Here is a 22826-nt window from a genome sequence, read left to right on the forward strand (position 1 = left end):
AATTAAGATGTTCATTTAACTTAGCTTATTTCATCTTCTTACTTGCGGTACATTAACCCAGGAAAGTACAAATAACATGAACTCTTAGTAAGAAGGTAAGCTGGTAATAAGTAATTGAAACTTCTAAGATTATCAATTTATTTTATTCACTAGAAATGTATTTTTTGCTCAGATATTTGGCCACCCAAACATTTCAAAATAAACCCATAGACTCACCTGCATATGTAATATATATATACACATATTACTTACCTCAGTCAGATGTGGTGTAGGGTTAAATCCACAGAGATTACACACTTGATTCTTGCATTCAGTGCAAGTATTGAAGTTAGGAGCATCCTTAGAACCTATGTTGAGTTCAGTTTTGCAGACAGGACAGGTTGATTGTGGTTTGGGAGATCTCTCCAGTTTTGTGGGAAGGACAGCCTTTTGAGGCTCAGCTGTTAAAGATTTGCTATCCTTCATAAGTGGTGGCTTTTTTTCTGTTTCTGTTCTTTTTACTGTTGGAGCTTGTTCAGCTTTGGGCTCTAATTTTTCAGCTGCTGGGGCTTTTGTTTCCTTTTTCACAGGTATAATTTTTGCAGGTGCTGGTGGTGCTTGACCTGTGGATTTGGGTGGCCCTTGTGAAGCAGGTGGCTGTGAAGGGGCAGGGGCTTGTTTCGTTGGGGCCCCTGGTCCACTTTGTGAATGAGGTCCAGGTTGACCTGCAGTGGAAATTAAATTTGATGCCTGGCTGAAGATTGATGCTCCAAACCCAAAGAGTTTCCCAGTCACGGTCTCTTGAGGAGTTGTAGGCTGTGATTTGGGGGCATCAGTAATACTTCCCAGATTCAGACTGAAACGTCTTGACTGCTCCTGAGGCTTTGGGGGCTGTTGAGGTGTGGCGACAGTTTGGCCAGCAGTAGGTCGTGGGCCAGGGGGTGTTGGTGACCCTTTTGGCATTGGCTTGGCATCTGGTTTAGGACTCATTTTGGTTTGTGCTTTCTTGGGCTCTTCCTTCTTTTGTACGGGGTCAACTTGTTTTTGACCTTTGCTCTCTGAACTAGGACCAGGATGTGAAATAATTTTTGAATCTGATGCAGGTCGAGGTATGGCTTTAGAATCAAATGAGGTGACTTTTTCCCCTGTTGGTGGAAAACTCTGTGAGGGTTTGGCAGAGTCTGTTTTTAGAGGAGGGGTTGTTTTCTCTTCAGCTTGTGACTGTACTTTGGAGCTTGGAATATCAGGTGTTGTTGCTGATGATGAAGATACAAAGTCTGTGGTTGGCTTTACCATCTTGGGCTGCTTTGGTTTATCATCAGCAACAGGGGCCTTGTCCTGCTCAGATGGGACAGAAGGTTCTTTGGGAGGGGCTGGCTTAGATGAAGAATCTGCCTCAGGAGGCTGCTTGGCCTTGGCTGAAGGAGAGCCATGGAGGGTTGGTTGTTTCACTAGTGGTGGCTTTTTAGGCTCAGGTACCTTGGAGAGATCCTGTTTTGGTGCAGCATCCTTCTTTGGGGAAGTCTGCTGTGGCTGTGGGGATGATTTGCTCACTGCTGATGTAGCGGTAACAGGTGCAGCCTTCGGTTTGGGCTGGGGTGACGATGGAACTGGAGCCAGATCCCCACCTAGAGCTCTTTTCATTTGACAGTTCAAACAGAGCCACTCTTTTACCTACAAATAAAATAAAACAATGGTCACCAAGACAATAATACTGTAAAAACACAAAAATGTTTTCAAAACATGCGTACTGCCATTTGAAACGATGTCTCTCATCATTCAAAGCAGAAAATGCAGAGAAAATTATTTTAATAAATTGTTATTAAAATATAATTAGTGGGCCAGGCGTAGTGGCTCACATCTGTAATCCCAGCACATTGGGAGGCTGAGGTGAGCGGATCACGAGGTCAGGAGTTTGAGACAAGGCTGACCAACATGGTGAAACCCCGCCTCTACTAAAAATACAAAAATTAGCTGGGCATGGTGGTGTGCGCCTGTAATCCCAGGTACTCAGGAGGCCGAGGCAAAAAAATCGCTTGAACCTACGAGGCTGAGCTTGCAGTGAGCCGAGATCATGCCGTTGCACTCCAACCTGGGAGACAGAGTGAGACTCTGTCTCAAAAAAAAATTATATATATATAAAATTTATATATATATTCATATACATATATAAAATTTATATTTAATATATACATATATACCTATATGTATATATATGTATATGTGTATGTGCGTGTGTATGTGTATATATATATCTCCTCAGGGGCTAAAGTACCCTATATTTTAAGGAATAAAGTAAAAATCAAAATATAGTTTTGTGTTTCTTCTAATAGTAATTCTGTTATTCTTTGCCTTTGATTTACTTAAATTTTTATTATTCCCAGAAATAGAAAACCATGTACAATTTTAAGAAAAAGCAAGTTTTATGTTTTTTTTCTTAACAAGCTTTCACAAAACTTGTTTTTTCTTAGATTATACATGGTTTACTATTTCTGGGAATAAAACATGTTAGATACCATAAATCAGTTATGAGAGTTATTTCCTCTATTGATGGCTCATAATCAATTTTAAGATATACAGCCCAGAGTAAGATTGCTAAATTATGAACATATTGCTAATTTTTAAAATTGGCAAAGCATTACTCCCCCCTCCAACGTGAAATTCAAATATTTTAAAATACAAATTGTTAACCATGCTGAGTTAGAAATAGGATATTCTCTATTAACAAAGTAAATAAAAAATAATAGCACGCCCTCAAATGATCACAAATAGCATGATTTAATAGAGGAAACATGGTTTCCTTAGAAATTTTGTGAAGATACTTGAAAAAGCAATATGAGTAAGGAATGTACATATTTGACTGGTGATATATACATGTACGTGTAGGCATGTGAATGGCAGAGATTTGTATATATATGACATATACATATACATATACACAATATGCAAATGCTTTTTTTGTATTGCATCTATTGTGAAAAGGTGTTGTGTTTAATACTATATTTTAGAAGATAATTTAAAAGTACCTATGTTTAACATTTACCTTTTTTATTATTCTAAAATAATGTTTCCTTATAACTATTTTAAATATTACCAAAATAATTTAGAATATATAATTATACCATGATCCAACTTTCTCCACCCAATGTAACCAATGTAAATAATTTGGCACTGAAATTCTTTGTACAGAATGCTGCACAATGAAAAATATATATAAATATAAAGAGCACAGGCACCAAATTTCCCACAGTACAAAACTGCAAAGTGTTCAGCTGGCAAACAGTACATTTTCTATTTTCAAACAATTTCTTTTTGAAAAAAAAATTGAATTAATCATTCCTAGACATTTTAAAACTTCTTTGAAATTATTTAAACTCATATACCAGTATCACAAGGCTTATTTTGCATTCTCATGGAAAGTAAACTTATGTTTGGAGAAGGTTAAATGAGATTTTCAATTTGAACTGAAATGTTATACTTCTGTTTTAAAATCTGAATCAAAAAGTAAAATTATGATATTGTTAAATATGGGTGGTAGGTATATGGATATTCATTCGTTCATTCAATTTATTTATTTATTTATTTATTTAGGGACACAGTCTCGCTCTGTCACCCACGCTGGAGTGCAGTGGCTTAATCTCGGCTCCCTGCAAGCTCCGCCTCCCGGGTTCACGCCATTCTCCTGCCTCAGCCTCCCGGATTGCTGGGACTACAGGCGCCCGCCACCACGCCTGGCTGATTTTTGGTATTTTTTAGTAGAAACAGGTTTTCACCGTGTTAGCCAGGATGGTCTCTATCTCCTGACCTCGTGATCTGCCCGATTCGGCCTCCCAAAGTGCTGGGATTACAGGTGTAAGCCACCGTGCCAGCCATGGATATTCATTATATTTGTTTTCAATATGGGTATTATACACCTCTGTACTCACTATATTGTCTTAACCTTTCTATATGTTTGAAGCATTTCACAAAATAAATAGCTTTTTATACATATAAATATTTTAAGTCCCAAAACAATCAAACAATTGCTACTTCTGCAAGTACCATGACAAAAGGCAGGCAAAAATGTAAGAACAATTTCACTCCATTTTCTTTCATGGAAGGAAATATGTCTATAAATATGCATCTACCCACTCACCCATATCCCCTATTATCAATGTCAACTCTGCTGTTCTACTGTGTTTTTCTCATTAATTTTCTTCCATAGCCTCACATGATCACCTCATAATCATGCAGCCAGACAAAATAAGAAAAATATAATTAAAGGCATAATTCTTACATGTATAGTCACTGATATTTTTCTATAAAATACCTATTACATGCAAGATCTGTATCCATATTAACTAGTTTAATTTATAAATTTCCAGGATTAGTAATTTTCATTAACATTAATTGCTTTTATGCTTTTTAACAAGTGTCATAACCAAAGTAGTTTCAAAATAAACAATACTTATTCTTTTATTCAAATATGTATTGAGCACCTTCTACAAGGCAAATACCACTGAATAAAAGGTGCAAAAATCAGGCCGGGTGCTGTGGCTCAGGCCTATAATCCCAGCACTTTGGAAGGCCAAGGTGGGCAGATCCCCTGAAGTCAGGAGTTTGAGACCAGCCTGGCCAACATGGTGAAACATTGTCTCTACTAAAAATACAAAAATTAGCCAGGCGTGGTGGTGCATGCCTGCAGTCCCAGCCATTCAGGAGGGTGAAACAGGAGAGTTGCTTAAACCTGGGAGGCGGAGGTTGCATTGAGCCGAGGTGCACTCCATCCTGGGTGACAGAGCGAGACTGTCTCAAAAAGAAAACACACAAACAAAAAAAGCAGCAAATATCCCTGTCCTGATGAAGGCGATATAACAACCAAACAAGTGAATGCATACGACAATTTCAAGGTTATGGCAGATATCATAAGTGGGATTTGAACAATGAGAACACATGGACACAGGGAGGAGAACATCACACACCAGGGCTTGCTGGGGGGTGGGGAGACAGGGGGTGACAGCATTAGGAGAAATACCTAATGTAGATGATGGGTTGGTGGGTTCAGCAAACCACCATGGCACGTGTATGCCTATGTAACACACCTGCACGTTCTGCACATGTATCCCAGAACGTAAAGTATAATAAAAAAAAGAGATTAAAAAATTATGACATAAGATCCCAATTCAAATTGCTTTAAAAAGAGAAAACAATTATCTTTAGATAATAGTCAGTGGACTATACAGATGGCAGAATTAAAGCTTCATCATATTTTCTAACAGAATTTTCTGATAGACTTGATTAAATAAAAATTTTAAGCATCACTAAACACATACAAGAAATAAATTTAAACCTGCACAAAAAATAAAGTACAATGAATGAAGAGAAGATGTACTCGAAAAAAGAACTGAATAAATATTCTACATATAAAAAAAAAATCTGATGATACTGTGGTGATTCTTTGCTGCTAGTTTCTCTTTTTTTCCTCTGAAAAATTTCTTGGGATGTATTTGGTTTGATTGGTAAAATTCTAAGTTTCTTTGCAATCTGAACATTGAAGCTTCATACATAGCCAGTAGGCCCTAACATTATCTTTGGACAACTATAAAATTAGAACACTACCAGACATATTTAATGTATGATGTATATCAACACTGGGACACATTTTATACTATCTTTATTCCAAAATCAAATGATTCTCTGTGGTTTATAAATGTACATGGATATATCTCTACCTAAGCAGAGTTAGGAGAGTTAGTAAAAGAAGGTGGAAAATAGGAGTCACTGTCCCTTCACAGGGAGAGAATTCTGCTTCTCTCCTAATATACCCTTGGCTTGAACAGACTCCACCCCCTCATCTTTTGTCCTTTAAATGACCACATTTATTTTAACTTTGAGAAACAACACAGAAAAGATATTTGATCCATCAGTTTTTGCCCCTCATTGCTATAATACAGGTTGAAATCATTATCTATGGCTAGCACAACATAAAAAGCTTTTATCCTCTTAGGATTTTTTAGAAAGCACCTTCTTTTTATTTAATTATACTGGCCAAATCTGTTGAAGGTAGAAACGATTTGTATTTCAGCACTTAACAATCTTATACTGAAAACAGCGCATTTGCAAGCCCCTGATTCAACTGACAAAAAGAAAAAAGCAAAGGATCTTTCCTATATATTGACCAAATGAAAAAGTCCATAACCAGCCCCAGCATTAACATCACAAACCATCTTTGATGTCAGTCAGGTCTTTCACAGTGCACTTAGGGTGAACAATGGATAGTAACACTCCCACTGCTTTCTCAGTTATCCAAGTTCAAAATCTCACAATATTTTTACCACATTCCAATTTATTCCGAAGTGGGTCTGGATTGCTTGTGAAAGGTTCTCTCACATTTCCAAAGCCACTGTCTCTCATTTGGCCATTATTATTCCTCAAACACTTCACATTAAGCCTGTTTAATACGATCACACCCCTTCTAACCTCAATGCCTCAATGAAAAGTAAAAATTTTTACAAGAAATTTAACGTATATAATTCTGTTGGTGTTCTTATGGTAGTATTTATGTAATTCTGTAATTTTCAAGGCTGTATCTCCCCAAAGACTCAAAACAACAAACTGTAAAGACTTACTCATAGTAGTCTTTCTATTAATCTCCAGTGTATAAATGACACTTTAAGCATCAGTTATGTTCATAAACATTTTTTGAACTGGTTTGAATTAAACAAATTAATTTAAAATGTTTAACTGCACTCTGTGTTTACTGTGAATCTCCCACTGTTCAGCCAACCTGTACAGCATTCTCAAGATGCATGCCATTCTCCATAGAACCCTACTTTGTACCTTAGGCCACTGAAAACCTATTCTCATTTTGATTCAGATTGAAGAGTCTCTCATAATTACAACATCTGCTAGCCATAAATATTTTTCCTGCCTGGAGATAATCACTGTTTTGTTTCACTTCCAAAATTAAACCTTTATCTCCAATACTGAGTAGAGACATACCTGCCACAGATACTTTCTGCCAGTTACACATAGTACCTATAATACACTTGGTCCCTTCGTTCTGCGTGATTGGGTTTTCATCTTCTAGAGCCATAAATGAAAACCTTAGATGATTTTAGTCCTTATCACTTCCTCCCCATGCCTGATTCACAGAAGATGGAGAAGTCAGTCAGACAATCTCTGCAGCTATGCCTGATTCACAGAAGATGGAGAAGTCAGACAGACAATCTCTGCAGCTATGCCTGATTCACAGAAGATGGCTTCCACAAAGATTTCCTAAACAACTTCCCAAGTGCCCTGTCAAAAGTGGCACTGCCTCTCCAACATTATACTACCATCCACATCCATTTGACAAATAGTAGAAGAAATGGAATAAACTCTACCAGGAGAGCCTACAACCATATCAATGTGTCCTGAAATGACTCTTACTTCAATGTGCAAACATTAAAAGGAAAGAATCCAACTGTCTTAGATAGATCTGTCAAGCCTGAACTTTTCCTACATTCTAGATTTTGTATGACAAATAAGGAAAAATAGCCATCTTTGCTTTCCCTACCTATAGCCTTACTTACAGAAGGTGCGCAAATGAAATTCAAGGTGTGAAGATACAACTGTTTAATGAGCTATTTAAACTCAATTATCTCTATGGAAAGAAACAAAAGAAAGGCATAAAAGTATTTGTTCCTTTAGTCTTCTGATTTAATATGCTATATAAATGGGGGTAAGAAGATGATCAGACAGGATTTCTGCTTATTCTGAGGCCACCGTGTATTCTAATGTGGATCTGCATATAATTCCAACACACCTGTCTGCTTAATTCAATTCCTGCAGTTATATTTTGTTAAGGTTTCGTTATGTATGAGAGATGTCAAATATAGTAATACAAGTTCATTGGCTAAAGCCTTTGATACATAATCATAAGCACCCTATTTATATTTTTCAAGAAGTACTACTTGAAGGTTTAATTGTGAACTTCACGTAAAGAGTATCAATTAATGGTGTCACTTTGAAAATAAAGTATCAAAGTTATTGATTACCAAAAAATTATATTCTGATTTTTAAGAGTGTATCTTCAATAATGACTCAAAATAATCAACTTGATACATCTAAGCGATGAAGTGAATTGATAGATTTGGGGGTTTCAGAACTAAAGCATATTCCTGCTTAGAATTATTATTAATTTATTAAGATTCAAAACAGAATGGAAGCCCTTTCCCCCTGCCACACACATACACAATTCCAGAAAGCATAATGACTAACATCCTCTCTTCTATGTAACTCTAACTGGAAAATTTAAACACATCTACATAATATTCATAATATGATCTCTGCTCAATTACATAGCAATAGTACTTGGAATAATGAAACATCAAAAGAACAAACACAATGTTAGGAATTTATATTTGCTCCTTTTCGTACTGTTCACATCAGCTGTTAAATACATTTTCTTCAATCGTGCTCTTTTCCTGTCTTTGTACAATGGAACCTGTTGGGCTCTTACTTTTAAACTCATCACAACTAAACTTTTCTGCAAACCATAACATCTAAATGGACTATTTACTCCATCAAAGCAGTATTCCCATCCTCTCTTACCTGAGTCATGATTCCCAGTCAACTTTGGGCTCCTCTCACATTTACGTAAATGCTATCCATCTTTTACAATCCACATTGAATTTCCTCTTTTGTCATGTATTATTCCATCATCAATGAACATCTGCTGTTTTTCAACTATCACAGTACCATTATACCCTGAACCACAGCATTTAAATTCAAGTATGTAGTGGTTTACAGTATTTTCCAATTGTTTCCTCTTGTCTCCTCATATAAACTTTTAAAAGATGCAAACATGGTAGGGCATGGTGGCTCACATCTGTAATCCCAGGACTTTGGGAGGCCAAGGCGGGCGGATCACCTGAAGTCAGGAGTCCAAAACCAGCCTGGCCAACATGGCGAAACCCTGTCTCTACTAAAAATACAAAAATTAGCCCAGCATGCTGGCATGTGTCTGTAATCCCAGCTACTGGGGAGGCTGAGGCAGCAGAATTGCTTGAACCCGGGAGACAGAGGTTGCAGTGAGTTGAGATCATGCCACTGCAGTCCAGCCTGGGAGACATAGCAAGACTCCATCTCAAAAAAAAAAAAAAAAAGAAAAAGAAAAAAAAAGAGCAAACACTTATGCTTACTCTTACCTCTATGTTGGATACCAAATAATTTTTAGATATTATTTAATGGCAAACTCTGCAAAAGGCTTTTCTCCTATTTCTCATCATATTATTTTAAAATACTTATTGAAGACCTTCAATTACTTTGAATACCAAAAATACATAATACAACCAGACTAAAGGTTTTAAAAATCAGTATTAGGAAGATGAAATTGAGATAAGGCTTGATAACAGATTATGTTTTCTGCGACTCAAGGACTGCTCAAGCCACCTGAGCTTCCCCACAGAGGCACTTAGTCCCCAACAGCAGTTTGGATTCAGATGACTCACTCACTGTAGTCGACATCTTTAGCTATTCATATTCATGCATAACTTATTTTGGTTAAAAACTAGACAATAGCATTCCTCAGAACTGTGACGGCATACTCAGCAACTTAATAAAACAATTTTCTTTAAAATAATACATCTAGAAATTGAATGGATATCTCCTCTCTGAAATTGCATGGATTACAATTTCTGCTATGTAATTCAGTAGCCATAAACAAACTTTGTAAAACATAAACTAAATACGCCCTCTTTTCACCATAATGATGCTAACTGAATGCTAGCAATAACATTTCTAAATCATTACAAATAGGATCAAGTGATAAAAGCATATTTTAATATGTTTGTCAGGATTGCTCTCCCCCCAGCAAAAAAAAAAAAAAAAAAAAAAAAAAAAAAATGACACTTTCACCAAAGCACAATTTATAAAATAATTACAGTACACAGATATGAAAGTGTATCCATACTGTATCACAATTACACAAAGAGAGGAGGATCTCAAATCAGTAAACTGGACTTACATACATTATGCATTAACACTTCTAAACTGCCTCCCATGCGGTGAATTCAAACCTTTACACCTCAGTTGATTAACACACACCTAGGTCTAACACAAAATATTGCAGCCTGTGATCCAAGGGTTCCAATTAGACAGTGTTTGTGTAAGTATCTGAATAGTTTACTGCATTGTCCTCTTATTATTTCATTTAGAAATAACAAAAGATTACATTGGGGAAAAGAATCAAAGGTTTAAATGTGAACTCATTCTATATGCTGATAGCAGCATATCTTTAAATCAGATGCTCACTAGAATTAAGCCAATTACTTGCATGTTGACTTGAGAAGGAAATAAACATATTTTTAAAAATATATGAAATCACTGGGTGCAGAGGCTCATGCCTGTAATCTGCACACTTTGGGAGGCCAAGGGGGGCAGATCACCAGGGGTCAGGAGTTCAAGATCAGCCTAATCAACATGGTGAAACCCTGTCTCTACTAAAAATACAAAATTAGCCAGGTGTGGTGGCACATGCCTGTAATCCCAGCTACTCAGGAGGCTGAGACAGGAGAATCGCTTAAACCTGGGAGGCAGAGGTTGCAGAGAACTGAGATCACGCCATTGCACTCCAGCCTGGACAACAAGAGTGAAACTCCATCTCAAAAAAAAGATAAAACTATATGAAATCCTTAAATATATTAAGGCTTCTATAAAAAGAATGTTCATAGGGAACTTTTAGCTTATTTTAGCTCTGTGAATAGACACTCCTTACAACTGTCAATTATTAAAATTTTACATAGATATATGTATAACCATTTAATAGTATATTTAGGAAAAATCTAATTTTAACATGATTAATCTGCATTACATTATTTTCAAAAATGTTTTACAAATCTTACCTACATTTTTCGTTGTAATTTATTTCCTTCTGTCTATTTCTTTAAGCCATTTACAGGATAGATTAACTATCCTGTCAATAAGTTAAAAACTTTAAATAAATTTAAAAAGATCTACACATTAAAAATTTTCCCCAAAAGTACAATTACAGAACCCTAATCACGTGTTCACATAGCAAAGCCTGCTACTTGATTTCTTTAAATTGTGTTGCATAAGTAGAAATCTGTTCATAAGAGTTGTTTTAAGTATTCAACTGGTAATGCTTACTTTGCTGAACAAAGAGAAGTGCCATATTTCTATAAATTGTATTGCAAGTGATTTTTTTTATTAGAGAGAAAGAAAGAATAGGAAAGGTACTTTACTACTTTATATTGAAGTGAGAACTGATCTCATCTATATGTACTTTTTCATATTCTCCTTTACAAACAAGATTCCATCTTAAATTGCTAAGCATTTGGTTCTCTTTTTAGACTCTGAATTCTACTTCTGACAGTGGCCCGTTAAAGTTATGGCCTCATCATCTTTAGTCTCAATTTTGAACAGAGTGGCCTGCTCAGAGTAGGAGTTCACAGCTTTCTTAGAGAGCAAAGAAGTATGAATCAATATAAGACTCTGGTTTGGACAGAAGTATGTATGAAGGCAAAAAACAAGTACTCTTAAACCTCGATTTTTTTAAACTAAGTATTCTGAAAATATCCCTGCCAAGAACGTTAATTTCTTTTTAACTTTAAGGATATGTAAATATATACACATGCATACACTTGCCATAACCCAGAAATTTAGAAAATGGTATCAAATAATGGAATCAAATAATCCAATCAAGGACAATGTGATCTCCCATAAAAAGGTAACAAATTTTGGGTCAGCAAATCTCACTTCTTGTATGGGATCCATTACCAAGTAATTCTGTGACTATGCAAAAGTCATTTAAATTCTTAAACTCAGTTTTCTTATCTACCAATGGAGTCAATAATGATGGTGCTATCCCTATCTGCCTACTAGAATGTTATAAAGATTTTTATCAGTAGTGGTAATAGTGCTAATAGTAATAAAAATGAATGTTTACCTATAATTTTAATTTCAGAGCCCTTCCACTTATATTGCCAAATGTGATTTTTAGCTAATGAATACTCTCGCATTACAAATAATGAAACTAAACACTTAAAAAAAAATAGTCACCTGACCAAATCACACAACAAATAAGTAGCTGATCTAGGTAGGATTCATACCCACGTTGCCCAAGTTTAAAATCTCATATTTTCCAGTTTTCCAAAGCACCATCTTATGATTAATTGATCAAGAAACATGGCAGATTTCAAAATACTATAATATGAACTCTGATTTTCTTAATCTCTTTACTCATCTTTAAAATGTGGATACCACCTCATTAAAAGAGCATAAAATGATGAAATGCATATAAAGTGCCTAGTGCACAGTTTGAAATGCACGGTGTTCTAACTACAATCTCTCTTCCCTGTGACAAGAGACCAAACTCCTTTCTTATTGAAGTAAGATAAGATAAAGACAAGAAACATTGTTTGTAGTGAAAATGTTGCTTCCTTATCAAAGGTAACAAGACGTACTTTTCAGTGAATTCATAGTCATGTCACTAAGAGTGGACATATGTGAGAGGCAGAGCTAGGACCAGAACCCATATTGATTGACACCTTACTGATGCACTTCATACTATTATTACTTTAAGGATAACTAGTATAGACTTCTAATAGATTATTTACCTCTTTATCTTCAATGTAATAATATATTTGAATCATTTCTAAATGTAGCTCATGTATCTAAACTAAAATTAAGATACCAAGAGAATTTAGTTATAAAGATGTGAAATAGGGAACTGTTAGATATGTGTGCTTTCTTAAGGAATATAAACAATGAGCAAGTTACCCCATTACTATATTCAGCTTACTGATCCAATAAATATATATATATATTTTTTTTTTTTTTTGAGAGAGAGAGAATTTCACTCTTATCGCCCAGGGTGAAGTGCAGTGGCGCAACCTAGGCTCACTGCAACCTCCACCTCCCGGGTTCAAGTGATTCCCCTGCCTCACTCTGACTCTAGAGTAGCTGGGATTACAGGCACCCACCACCATGCCCAGCTACATTTTTGTATTTTTAGCAGAGACAGGGTTTCACCATGTTGTCCAGGCTGATCTCAAACTCCTGACCTCAGGTGATCCACCCACCTCAGCCTCCCAAAGTGCTGGGATTACAGGCATGAGCCACTGTGCCTAGACCCAATAAATGATCTTAACGGTGGGTACCTGCCTTCACAGCAGAACATCTGTTCCTACCAAGCTAATAATACATAACAACAGGCTTACTAGACATTATGAAAGTTGGCTCTCCAGAAAGATACCTGAAACATCTAGTCATTTAAAAGCTGAAAGTAAAAGAAAAAAAAAAAAAAAGGCTTTGGTTCTAATGATTAAATTTATGTATGTATATAATATTAATATTACATATAATGTATATGCCTAGGTGTATATTAAAATATAAATCCAGGGAATATGCAAATTGGATCACATCAAAGATGAGAGATAAACAAATATAGTGTTTGTAAACATAATTAAACAATACATATTTTTAAATGATTGAATTATATTTAATTTCATTAGAAAACTACTTTAAATAAAGGTAAATTCATTTTGTTATAATTAGGATATTCTCACTTTAAATAGTATGAACAATACCATAGAGATTATCAGAGAACTGCAAAAAAACCAAAATACTTTGTTTTCCAAAAACCTTATGCATAGAATCTAGGTACTTTATTTTTCTCTATTGGCTTCATGCAAACATTAGGACCAGTTAAAGCGTACATGGCTGTGACAAGCAAAGAATGAACAAAGAAACTGACCAAACTTGGCATCACAGGCTTAAAATATTTCAAATCCTCATTGTTATTTGGAATGAAAAATTCTTGACATTTCACTAAGAAGAATACCAAGGCTGAAGATGTAAAAACGAAGAATCAAGTCCTTTAGCCCTTTATATCATATACTTGTTTAAGCATTTGATGATTTAGAGTTTTTAAATTATACCAGTGTTAATTTTAGTTATAACATGAATTTTAAAAATAAAAAAAATAGTGCATAAATGTATAACATAAAAAGTAAAATCCTCTCTCACTACTACCAAATCTTACTTTCAGGAATCAGTCAATATTAACTTTTGCTTTTAGTTTTTCTTGTGGTTGCCATTAGAATATCAAATAGTAGGTTTTGATTTTATTTTTTATATATAAATTAAAAATCTAATATATTTTTACCTTGTTATCCAAGGTGAATTTTTTCATAAGACAACATTACACTATTACCTGTTTTTAGGAATAGAAATAGCTCCTTATGCTGTGGATTTCTTAAAATGCTCATTCCTCTACATCCACATTACAACAGGCAGGAGTGAAGAAAACATCTCAGAGTTATCCACACTCTTGGGTACATTCACACCCTTTCCTTCCTTAGTACCCTCACCCTTGACCCACAGCCTCAGTTAGGACTACAGCCACCGATTAGAATTTTAGTCACCATTAAAAATTCTAGATTGCCAAGTAACTCATCAATTTCAGACTGTAATCACCCAATAGAAGGGAGTGAGGGAACCCTACAACCCAACCCCATCCCTCTCTTGGAACATACTACAACCGTCCCCTACTTCAATTTTCTTCATAACACATTGTCATCTGTCTCACCATATGTTGTATTTATTTGTGACTCTTACTAGAATACACGCTCCATAAGGGAAGGATTTTGCCAACTTTGTTCACTCTTGTATTCCCAGAGTCAAGAACATGACTGAAGTATGGTAGATGCTAAGTAAGTAAATACTTTTTTTCTTTTGTTTTTTAACTCTATAATCTGGGAAAATTCTAGGTCCTTATTTTTCAGACCATTAATTGAGTTCCTTTTGTTTACCCTCAGCCAGTCCATTGAAATTTGTGTATGTTAACTATAAAGGAAATACCTTCTTACATATCTCTCAGGAATAGTAACAATTTTCTTACATTATTTGAAGAATGAACTTTTTCCTATGGGGTTGTTATTTTTGTTATTGTTTCTATCAGTTCATGTATGTCATTCATGCGGTGTTATTGCAAAAATGTCCAGTTAGGCTTTTAATCCACTCATAGGTAATCAACAGTTTTTTGTCTGTTTGTAGACAGTTCTGCTTCCCCATTTGTTCTCTACTTAGAATGAGAGAAAACAGGACGGCAGGGGGTCGGTATCTGAGTAAGGACGGTTTTACTCTGATGGTAATAATTTAGAGCATTTGACTCACAGATGAGTAATGTTCTATTTGTTTTCTTTTTTGCAATACCCCTTTGTGGAAGAGGAGCATCACCTCCACTTCTATTCTTCCTTTTGAAGGTTCTATTTTTCTCATGGGGGCCTTTCCTCAGGCAGGTCAGCCTTTCATTTGTGGATTAATCTCTGGCTTTAGCCTGAAGGGGTTCCTCCTACATCTTGTCTTCCCAGTGAAGATTAAGAGACCAATTGTCCTTTTGTTCCTACTGCAGTTCTGCAATTTATTCTTTGATTGCTACCCACATCTCACTACTGCTTTTTATATTTTTTGATTCCAAGTTAGGGTTTCTCTGAGGTTTCCTGAGTAGACAATTGGACAGTGGTTTTCTCAGCTCTTTGTCCTTTCAATTTTCTTTCTACCTTCAAGGAATTCTTCAACATACCAACTTAACGTTTTTGGAGCTCTTTCACATTTCTTGGAATGACTACACTTTAAATCTTTTTAAAAGTGGGACTTGAAGATAGAGGACATGAGCATGTGTGTGCTCAGTCCTCCTTTTTAAGAGGAACTGTGTGGCAGTTTTTGCTTAGAATTTCAGGTAAAAAAAAAAAAAAGTCTTTGTGCTAAAAACAGCAAGCAACTAAAAAGAGAACATCCTCTTTTCTAAAAGTTCTTTCAGTTACTTCACCATCAGGAATGTCTTACAGGCTTTTTCTCTCCACAGATTCCAGCCTCCTGACATTTGGCATAGCTCCACTATTTTCTACCAGCTCTTCCGAACAACTTATCTCCATTTCTCTTACTAGAAAAATAAGATGCAACAGGATTATCCACCGAAAGGTCATGGCCGGTTAAGCCATTTTACTCAACTAAAGAATTTCGGTCATTTTTTGTTTTGTTTTGTTTTTCATTAAGTGGAGAAAGTTCATATGAAAGTTGATATATGCAAGTCAAGGAGTTTTTTGTTTGTTTTAGCTCATTAAAGGTGGCTATGGATTTGTTAGACAAAATATCTGGCTTCTGCAAAAAAACTGACTCATATATGTGCCATAGTGACTAAAAAAAAAAAAAAATGTCAAGAAAACTTTGCTTTAATCCATTTTAATCCCTAACATTTGGTTTATTTTCAACATTCTGAAAAGTGACAAGTCATTTTCACTTATTATAAAAATTAATAAGAGTTGGGAAATTTACCAAACATTAGAGACAGGCCTTTAGATCTCTGTTCCTAAATATATCTTGAGTAAGGCTATTTATCAAAAGAGATAAAGTAAACCAACAAAAACAACATACTTCTGCCTCCAATTAGAAAGCAAATGTTCCGGTTCTGTGTCAACATGCAAGCCCAAAGAGAGGGAAAATACTAGAGAGATTTATTCAATTAATGGGCCCACAAGAAGAGATGCGGCTATACACCCCACTGGTCAAGGTCTAGGCATCAAAGGTCTAGGCTTGGAGCCAGTGGATTCCTAAGGCTTGTCTGGAACAGCATACATCTTGATAGCCTCCAGAGAGGGCAGTTAATTTAAAGGCAATCCTCTTCACATAGATGTTTGGGTTGCCTAAAGTGCTCATGTGTGGCAGGGGCGGGTCCGGGGGTGATGATTGGTAAGTTCGGAACTAAGGGAGTAAACACGTCCCCTTCCCTAAAGCTTGTGGTTGAGTGTAGCTAATTATCCAGTCCTTCCTTCATTCCCAGACCTGGTAGTCATTAGAGAGCCATGATGGTCACAAGCAAACATAGTCATAATTCTGATAGACTGGTAACAAAAAATGTTGGAGAAATTCTTCCTTTTTCAAGGAATGGTAAATGTATCTATTTCACCCATACATCACGCAAGCAAAGAGCTACGTGCATATAAACATCAAGTTGGAAAATAATAAATTCATGTAATTGTACCAAAGGATGTCCAGCTTCTGTCTCTATCTTGCATAGAAAAACGGTTTACTCAATCTGAATATTTGAGGGCAACTTTACCTAGAGTGTTACATCCTCTTTGGAAGATGAAGATTTACTTTTTCATGGATACATATGAAAGATACGGTGTTTACACCACAACATAAGTGGTGGTTGTCCCCAAAATTTCACCTACCTTATCTCCTATAACAGAAGTTTAGAGTCTCTCTCTAGAGCTCTAACTTCTCAATTCTGACCGCCATATAATTTAGGATTTTGAGAAACTGGCCATTTGGTAGGCAGTATTAGAAAAGATGCCTTTCTAGAGTTCAGAATTGGAACTTTTGATTGCATTTTTTCTTAAAGGGAAAAAAATCAATGAACGTTAAAACGAAATGATATCACTAATACTATTGATCCAAAGTCTTTAGATGGCTGCCTCAGCATCTAAGAATTTATAATATTGTTATCTATGTAAAAAAGAATGTACAATAAATTTAAAGGCCAAATTTGTTTCAAATATTAAGATTATCTATTGCAATATATTGCAACTTTAAAAGAACTTCACATATCTAAAATACTTTCTCATGCAAATTTTCAGTTAATCTTCCAGTGTGTGTAGCAGAGAGCATGTTATTATTTTCATATGTCAAATGGTGCCACTGTAACAGAAAGTGTAAATGGCTTGTCCAAGTTTATTCAGTCAGTAAGGAAATGCCTGCCTTTACATAGCTAATGAGTCCCTCTACCTGCCCTTATATTCCCAGCTTCTTCCATGCTCATTTATGTGTGTTCAAAGTCTTATCTTTCTTATTCCCAGCTCACATACTTCACCTTTCATGAAGATAGCTCTAATATCCCCACTGATGGTGATGGTTTCTTCCTTTGACCCTATAACATTTCATCTCTCTTCCTACCATAAGTAAACTGATTTGGAATCAGAATGATTGACTTCTGTTTGGGAATATACTATCTGGGTGATCCTCACAACTAAACTAACTATAGTAACTATTTGAATGCCAGCTTCCTCATTGGTATAATAGAGAAGAAACATATATGTCCATAAAATTATGAGTTTAATTTTAATAAAACAAAGGACTCTGTGAACTAGAAAGCCCTATTCAAAGTTACTTTGTATGGCAATAAATATATAGATGTTCTTTTTATGTGCAAGTTGTATTTCCCCTATGTATGGTTGAGAGAAGACTGCACATCTAACAAATATTTGATTCTCCCATAGCATTCAATAATGCTTTGTAACGAGGCATTTGATACAAATTAGTACAATCAACTATCAAATGTATATCATATTAATTGAGGTACCTTTCAAAAAGTAGGAAGCTCATCACTACCTGCTAAACGTGTAAGGCTAAAAATCTGACTTCAACCTATTTCCAATCTCACTGCCCATTTCTTTTCCATCACCCTAGCTAACCTACATTTATTCTTGACTCCCTAAAATACACTCTGTACTTTTGGAGTTCCAACTTTGGGCCCAAATTATTACACTGTTTCATGTCCTATATCTATTGAAATAGTGCCCATCCTTATATGCCCAGCTCAAATGCCATTTTCCCCATGAAGTTTTCCTTAATCTCATCCCCTGGAAATGAGCACTTTCTACTCTGAAGTCCATAATATTTATTCATATCTCTCACAGCTCTTATCATCTGGTCACATATTCTATTTTCTTGTGCATGTATTATCTAGTAATTTTTAATCTGTTAAGATCAATATTCATGTTTTAGTTATCTTTATATCCCACCAAACATATAACAGAATATCTTTCACATAGTAGGTATTCAAATAATATCTGTCTTTCTTATATTGGGTGTAGAAATAACATATACAGCTTAAATTTCTAGCTGCATATTTCTGCCTTGTAAATTGCCACAAAACCAAGACAAATCCAAACACTATAAAATGATCATCTATCATTTGAAGTCATTATTACTTCACATTCCTATAAGGAGAGTATAATATGGGGAGAAGCATATTTCACCAAAACTTAAAAAGCTACATATATGTACATATAAAAACATTTGTGTATATATATGTATATATATAAAATACTTATATTCTGATTTTCTCCGTAAAATCAAATGCAGCATATTCTTATTAATTATAGTTTTATAAGTAAATGATTATTTATTTGAAAAGTTAAATTACTCAATACTACTTTTGTTTAAAAAAGTAAGTTACTTTAGAAAACCCAAAAGTTGATATATTTTAAACCTGCATCATTTTTTCATAAGTATCACATTAACATAAATTAGCAATGATCATCATTATTGTTATTATCATGATATATTTCATTTATAACAAAAGTATACAAGCTCCACGTCTCAGGGATATTTAAATCACATAATCCTTCATTGCCTGCTATCAGTTACTTCCTGGGGTGCTTGCAGATGTAATGCAGATAGTCCACTAACAGTTGTCCTCCAGACAGGCTAAATGATTTCTGTGTCTTCTCATTAAGCAGAGGCTATTAGATCTCTTTAAAAAATGAATCTCTCATATTCTCTTAGATCTTAAACCTCTTCTCTATTTATATGCTCATCATTACCTACTAAATGTGAAAAGCCAAAGTCTGACTCTAACCTATCTCCAACCTCACTGCCCATTTCTTTATACCATCTTCACTGTTTTATTCCTTAATGCCAGAGAATTTCTGAGTTTTTAAAAATGCTTTGTGTCTTCTTGTCCCTTCCCCTAAAAAGAACTCTGAATCTCTACCTATTAAAATGCTACATTATTCCAGGCCTTTTCATGCTGAACTAATATTAATACAGTCAGTTGACTTGCTGAGAACTACTCTTCTATCCTCAATCTGAATAAACAAACTTGTACTCATCTATATCACAATTAACCCTTTTATAATTTGATGAGTCAGAAAGTATTACCCAGTTAACCCTTGGAAACATAAGGCTACCCAGATTCAAGCCTAGGAGATATAAACTGTAATCTGAGAAGTCACCCATACATTCTGAATCTGCTCTAACAACTTCTTCCTTTTGTGAAATGATTTAATACTGTTATTAAAGACTCTCAACATGCCCTCATTTGATATATCAGAATTAGTGGCAGGGAAAAGGGATGTGCACATTACAAAGGATATTCAATTTTAAGTTAAAATTGTATTCAGAATTTGAAAACATTATCTACCTTTCTAACACAAATATAAATAACATTTATGAGTACCAAAATTTTGATAGGTAGGAAGACCAATGTAAAAGTCAAAGCAATGTCACTGTATGCTAAATAACAGTGTTGGTCTTACATATAGAGTGAAATGAGTAGGTGCTCATCATCTTTCAGTCAATTTATATTTGTCTTATATGTCAAATTTTCAGAAATCATGGCAATGTTTGAGGCTTCTAGTTAGAGAAATATTTAAAAAAAAATTACAACTGACAGAGAACAAAACAAAGGAAGGAGGGGAGAATTCAGAGAAAGACAATGCCATCATGTCATGTATGTGTTTAGTTAAGCATCATTTGTGTAAGACAATGATATGGCTGAAGAGTATGGACTCAGTGAATAAATGCACTTACCTCCACTAAATGAGGATTGGGATTAAAACCACAGAGGCTACAGACAGTGGTTTGACACTCAGTGCATGTGTTAAAATTGGCCTTTTCTGGAACATGCAACAGAAGTTCAGTGGTATTGCAAAGAGGACAGATGGTTTTAGGGAGGCCTTGTGAAAGAGGCTGTTTTGCAGATGGAGACATTGTTGGTGGCTGCAGAGGTTTTCCTGATCCTGTTTGGCTTACTGGTTTTGTAGATTGCTGAGCCAAGGGCTTTGCTGGGCTAGGCTGTTGAGCTGAGGGTTTTGCTGAGCCAGGCTGTTGTGATGGGGGCTTTGCTGAGCCAGGCTGTTGGGGTGGGGGCCTTGCTGAGCCAGGCTGTTGAGGTGGGGGCTTTCCTGGACCAGGCAGTTGTGAAGGAAGCTTTGTTGGGCCAGTCTGCTGGGCAGAAGGCTTTGCGGGTCCTGCCTGTTGAGCTGGAATCTTTCCTGGCCCAGCCTGCTGAGCTGGAGTCTTTGTAGGCCCAGGTGCCTTAGCTGGAGACTGTAGCCCAGATTGTTGAGCTAGGGGTTTTGGTGTCCCCACCTGCTGGGTTGGAGGCTTTGCTGACCCTGGCTGTTGAGCTGGAGTCTTCCCAACTCCAGGAGGCTGAGCTAGAGTTTTTGGCCCAGGCTGCTCCAATGAAGGCTTCTCTGACCCAGTCTGCTGAGCTGGAGACTTAGCAGGACCAAGAGGCTGAGCTGGAGGCTTTGTTGTCCCTGGTGGCTGGACTGGGGGTTTCACTGTCCCTGGTTGTTGAGCCAGTGGCTTTGTTAGCCCTGGGGGCTGAGCTGGGGGCTTTGCAGGCCCAGGCTGTGATTTTTCAGGTCCAGGCTGCTGTGCTGGAGGTTTTCCAGGAGTTGGTTGCTGAATAGGTGGTTTGGATGGGCTTTGCAGAGAGGGTTTAACTGATTCTCCCTTTACTATGTCTGCCTGTTTAGTCTGAGGCCTGGATGCATCTCGTGGAAGTGGCAATTTTGCATGGTCTGTCTGAGGAGTCTGGGCAGGACCCTGAATTGGCTTTCCTGTACCTGGAGGTTGTGATTTAATTTTTTCTGGTTGCTGAGAAGATATTGATTTGGGAGGGCCATCCTGCTGAAGTGGATCCCTACCAGGTCCTTGCTGCTTAGGAACCGGCTTGGGTGGCTGTTGCTGTGAAGGAGGTTTTGTGATTCCCTCAGGTTTTCCTTGCTCCTTCGGAACCACTTTTTGTTTCTTGGTGGTTTCTTCCTGGGATGCCTCAGAGTCTGATATCAAATCAAAAGGGTTGAATTTATTTACAACAGAGGAGACAGCACTTAAAGGGTTAACCTCTGAGAGGAAGCCAGGCATCATACTAGATTTGTGTTCTTCCTTAAAATCAGTTCTGGACTTTGATTCTTTCAAGCTAATAGTGGAAGGACTCCTCCCAGGCAATTTCTGCTCTGACCTGAAAGTGTCTGTAGTTCTACTTTTACTGAGACCAGGTTGAGCTGGACGCCCAGAGTCCGGGGGTCTTCCTGATTGCTTTGGAGAATGACTACTATCCAACTCTTGTTTCCTAGAAGAGTTAAAAAAAAAAAAAAAAGTGAAAATAATGGAAATTATTTCAAATCAAAGTAATATGAAAAAGCTATTGCTTATGTCTTCAAAATTATGAATGTATAAATATTACTAAGACCCATTTTTGTAGCATCCTTTAAGTGTTCATAAAACTTTTAATACTTTTTTTTTTCTTTCTTTTAATGGGTACAGATTTTCAACAAGGAGGTAAAGAAAAGAAAAAAAAATTTGCTCTTATGATTGATAAAAATTAAAATATATAATTAGAAAATACTTATAATAAAAGTAATTGATCTTTGCACTTAATAGAATCTGACCTTAAAACTTAACTAAATATAGGTTTAAATTAAAACCTCAATAAATCAATGCAATGTCATATTATAAGACATACATGTTCACAGAGTGTATTTTTTCACTTTATCAAAAGTTATGATCAAAGAAAGTCTTCCAAATGCTAGCAGCATTGAGAATTAAAAATATTCATTTTTAAATGTAGGAGTCTGCTGAGACTTTTTTAAAACTTCATTTTGAGAATATACATGAGCTAAATAGGGAATACAATGTGAAATAAGGGGAGTTTCTGATAATGGAGTTTACATGATGTCTTCCCAGGAATGCTAAAAAGTTTATAATCTATTTAATTTTACTTGGGCTTCTAGGGATCCAGATCACTGGCCAGGAGAGACTGGGACACAGATGTGGGTACCTAA

The 22826-nt window shown here is 36.0% G+C and overlaps 1 protein-coding gene across 7 annotated transcripts in view; it reads right to left on the reverse strand.

The window, feature by feature from the left end:
* The window catches only part of PCLO (piccolo presynaptic cytomatrix protein), a 417094-nt gene that overhangs the window by 388486 nt on the left and 5782 nt on the right, over positions 1-22826 (reverse strand). For all 7 annotated transcript variants that reach the window (XR_004183192.1, XM_031665281.1, XM_031665280.1 and 4 more), the window contains exons 2-3: positions 20560-22114; positions 253-1653 (exon numbers count right to left, since the gene is read on the reverse strand). Coding sequence is in view for 6 of the 7 variants with exons in the window: in XM_031665281.1 (XP_031521141.1) it covers positions 253-1653; positions 20560-22114 (2956 nt within the window). In the remaining variant the exon portion in view is untranslated. The remainder of the gene's footprint in view (positions 1-252; positions 1654-20559; positions 22115-22826) is intronic.

Source organism: Papio anubis, chromosome 4, assembly GCF_008728515.1.
Source record: "Papio anubis isolate 15944 chromosome 4, Panubis1.0, whole genome shotgun sequence".
In the NCBI taxonomy this organism is placed as follows: domain Eukaryota; kingdom Metazoa; phylum Chordata; class Mammalia; order Primates; family Cercopithecidae; genus Papio; species Papio anubis.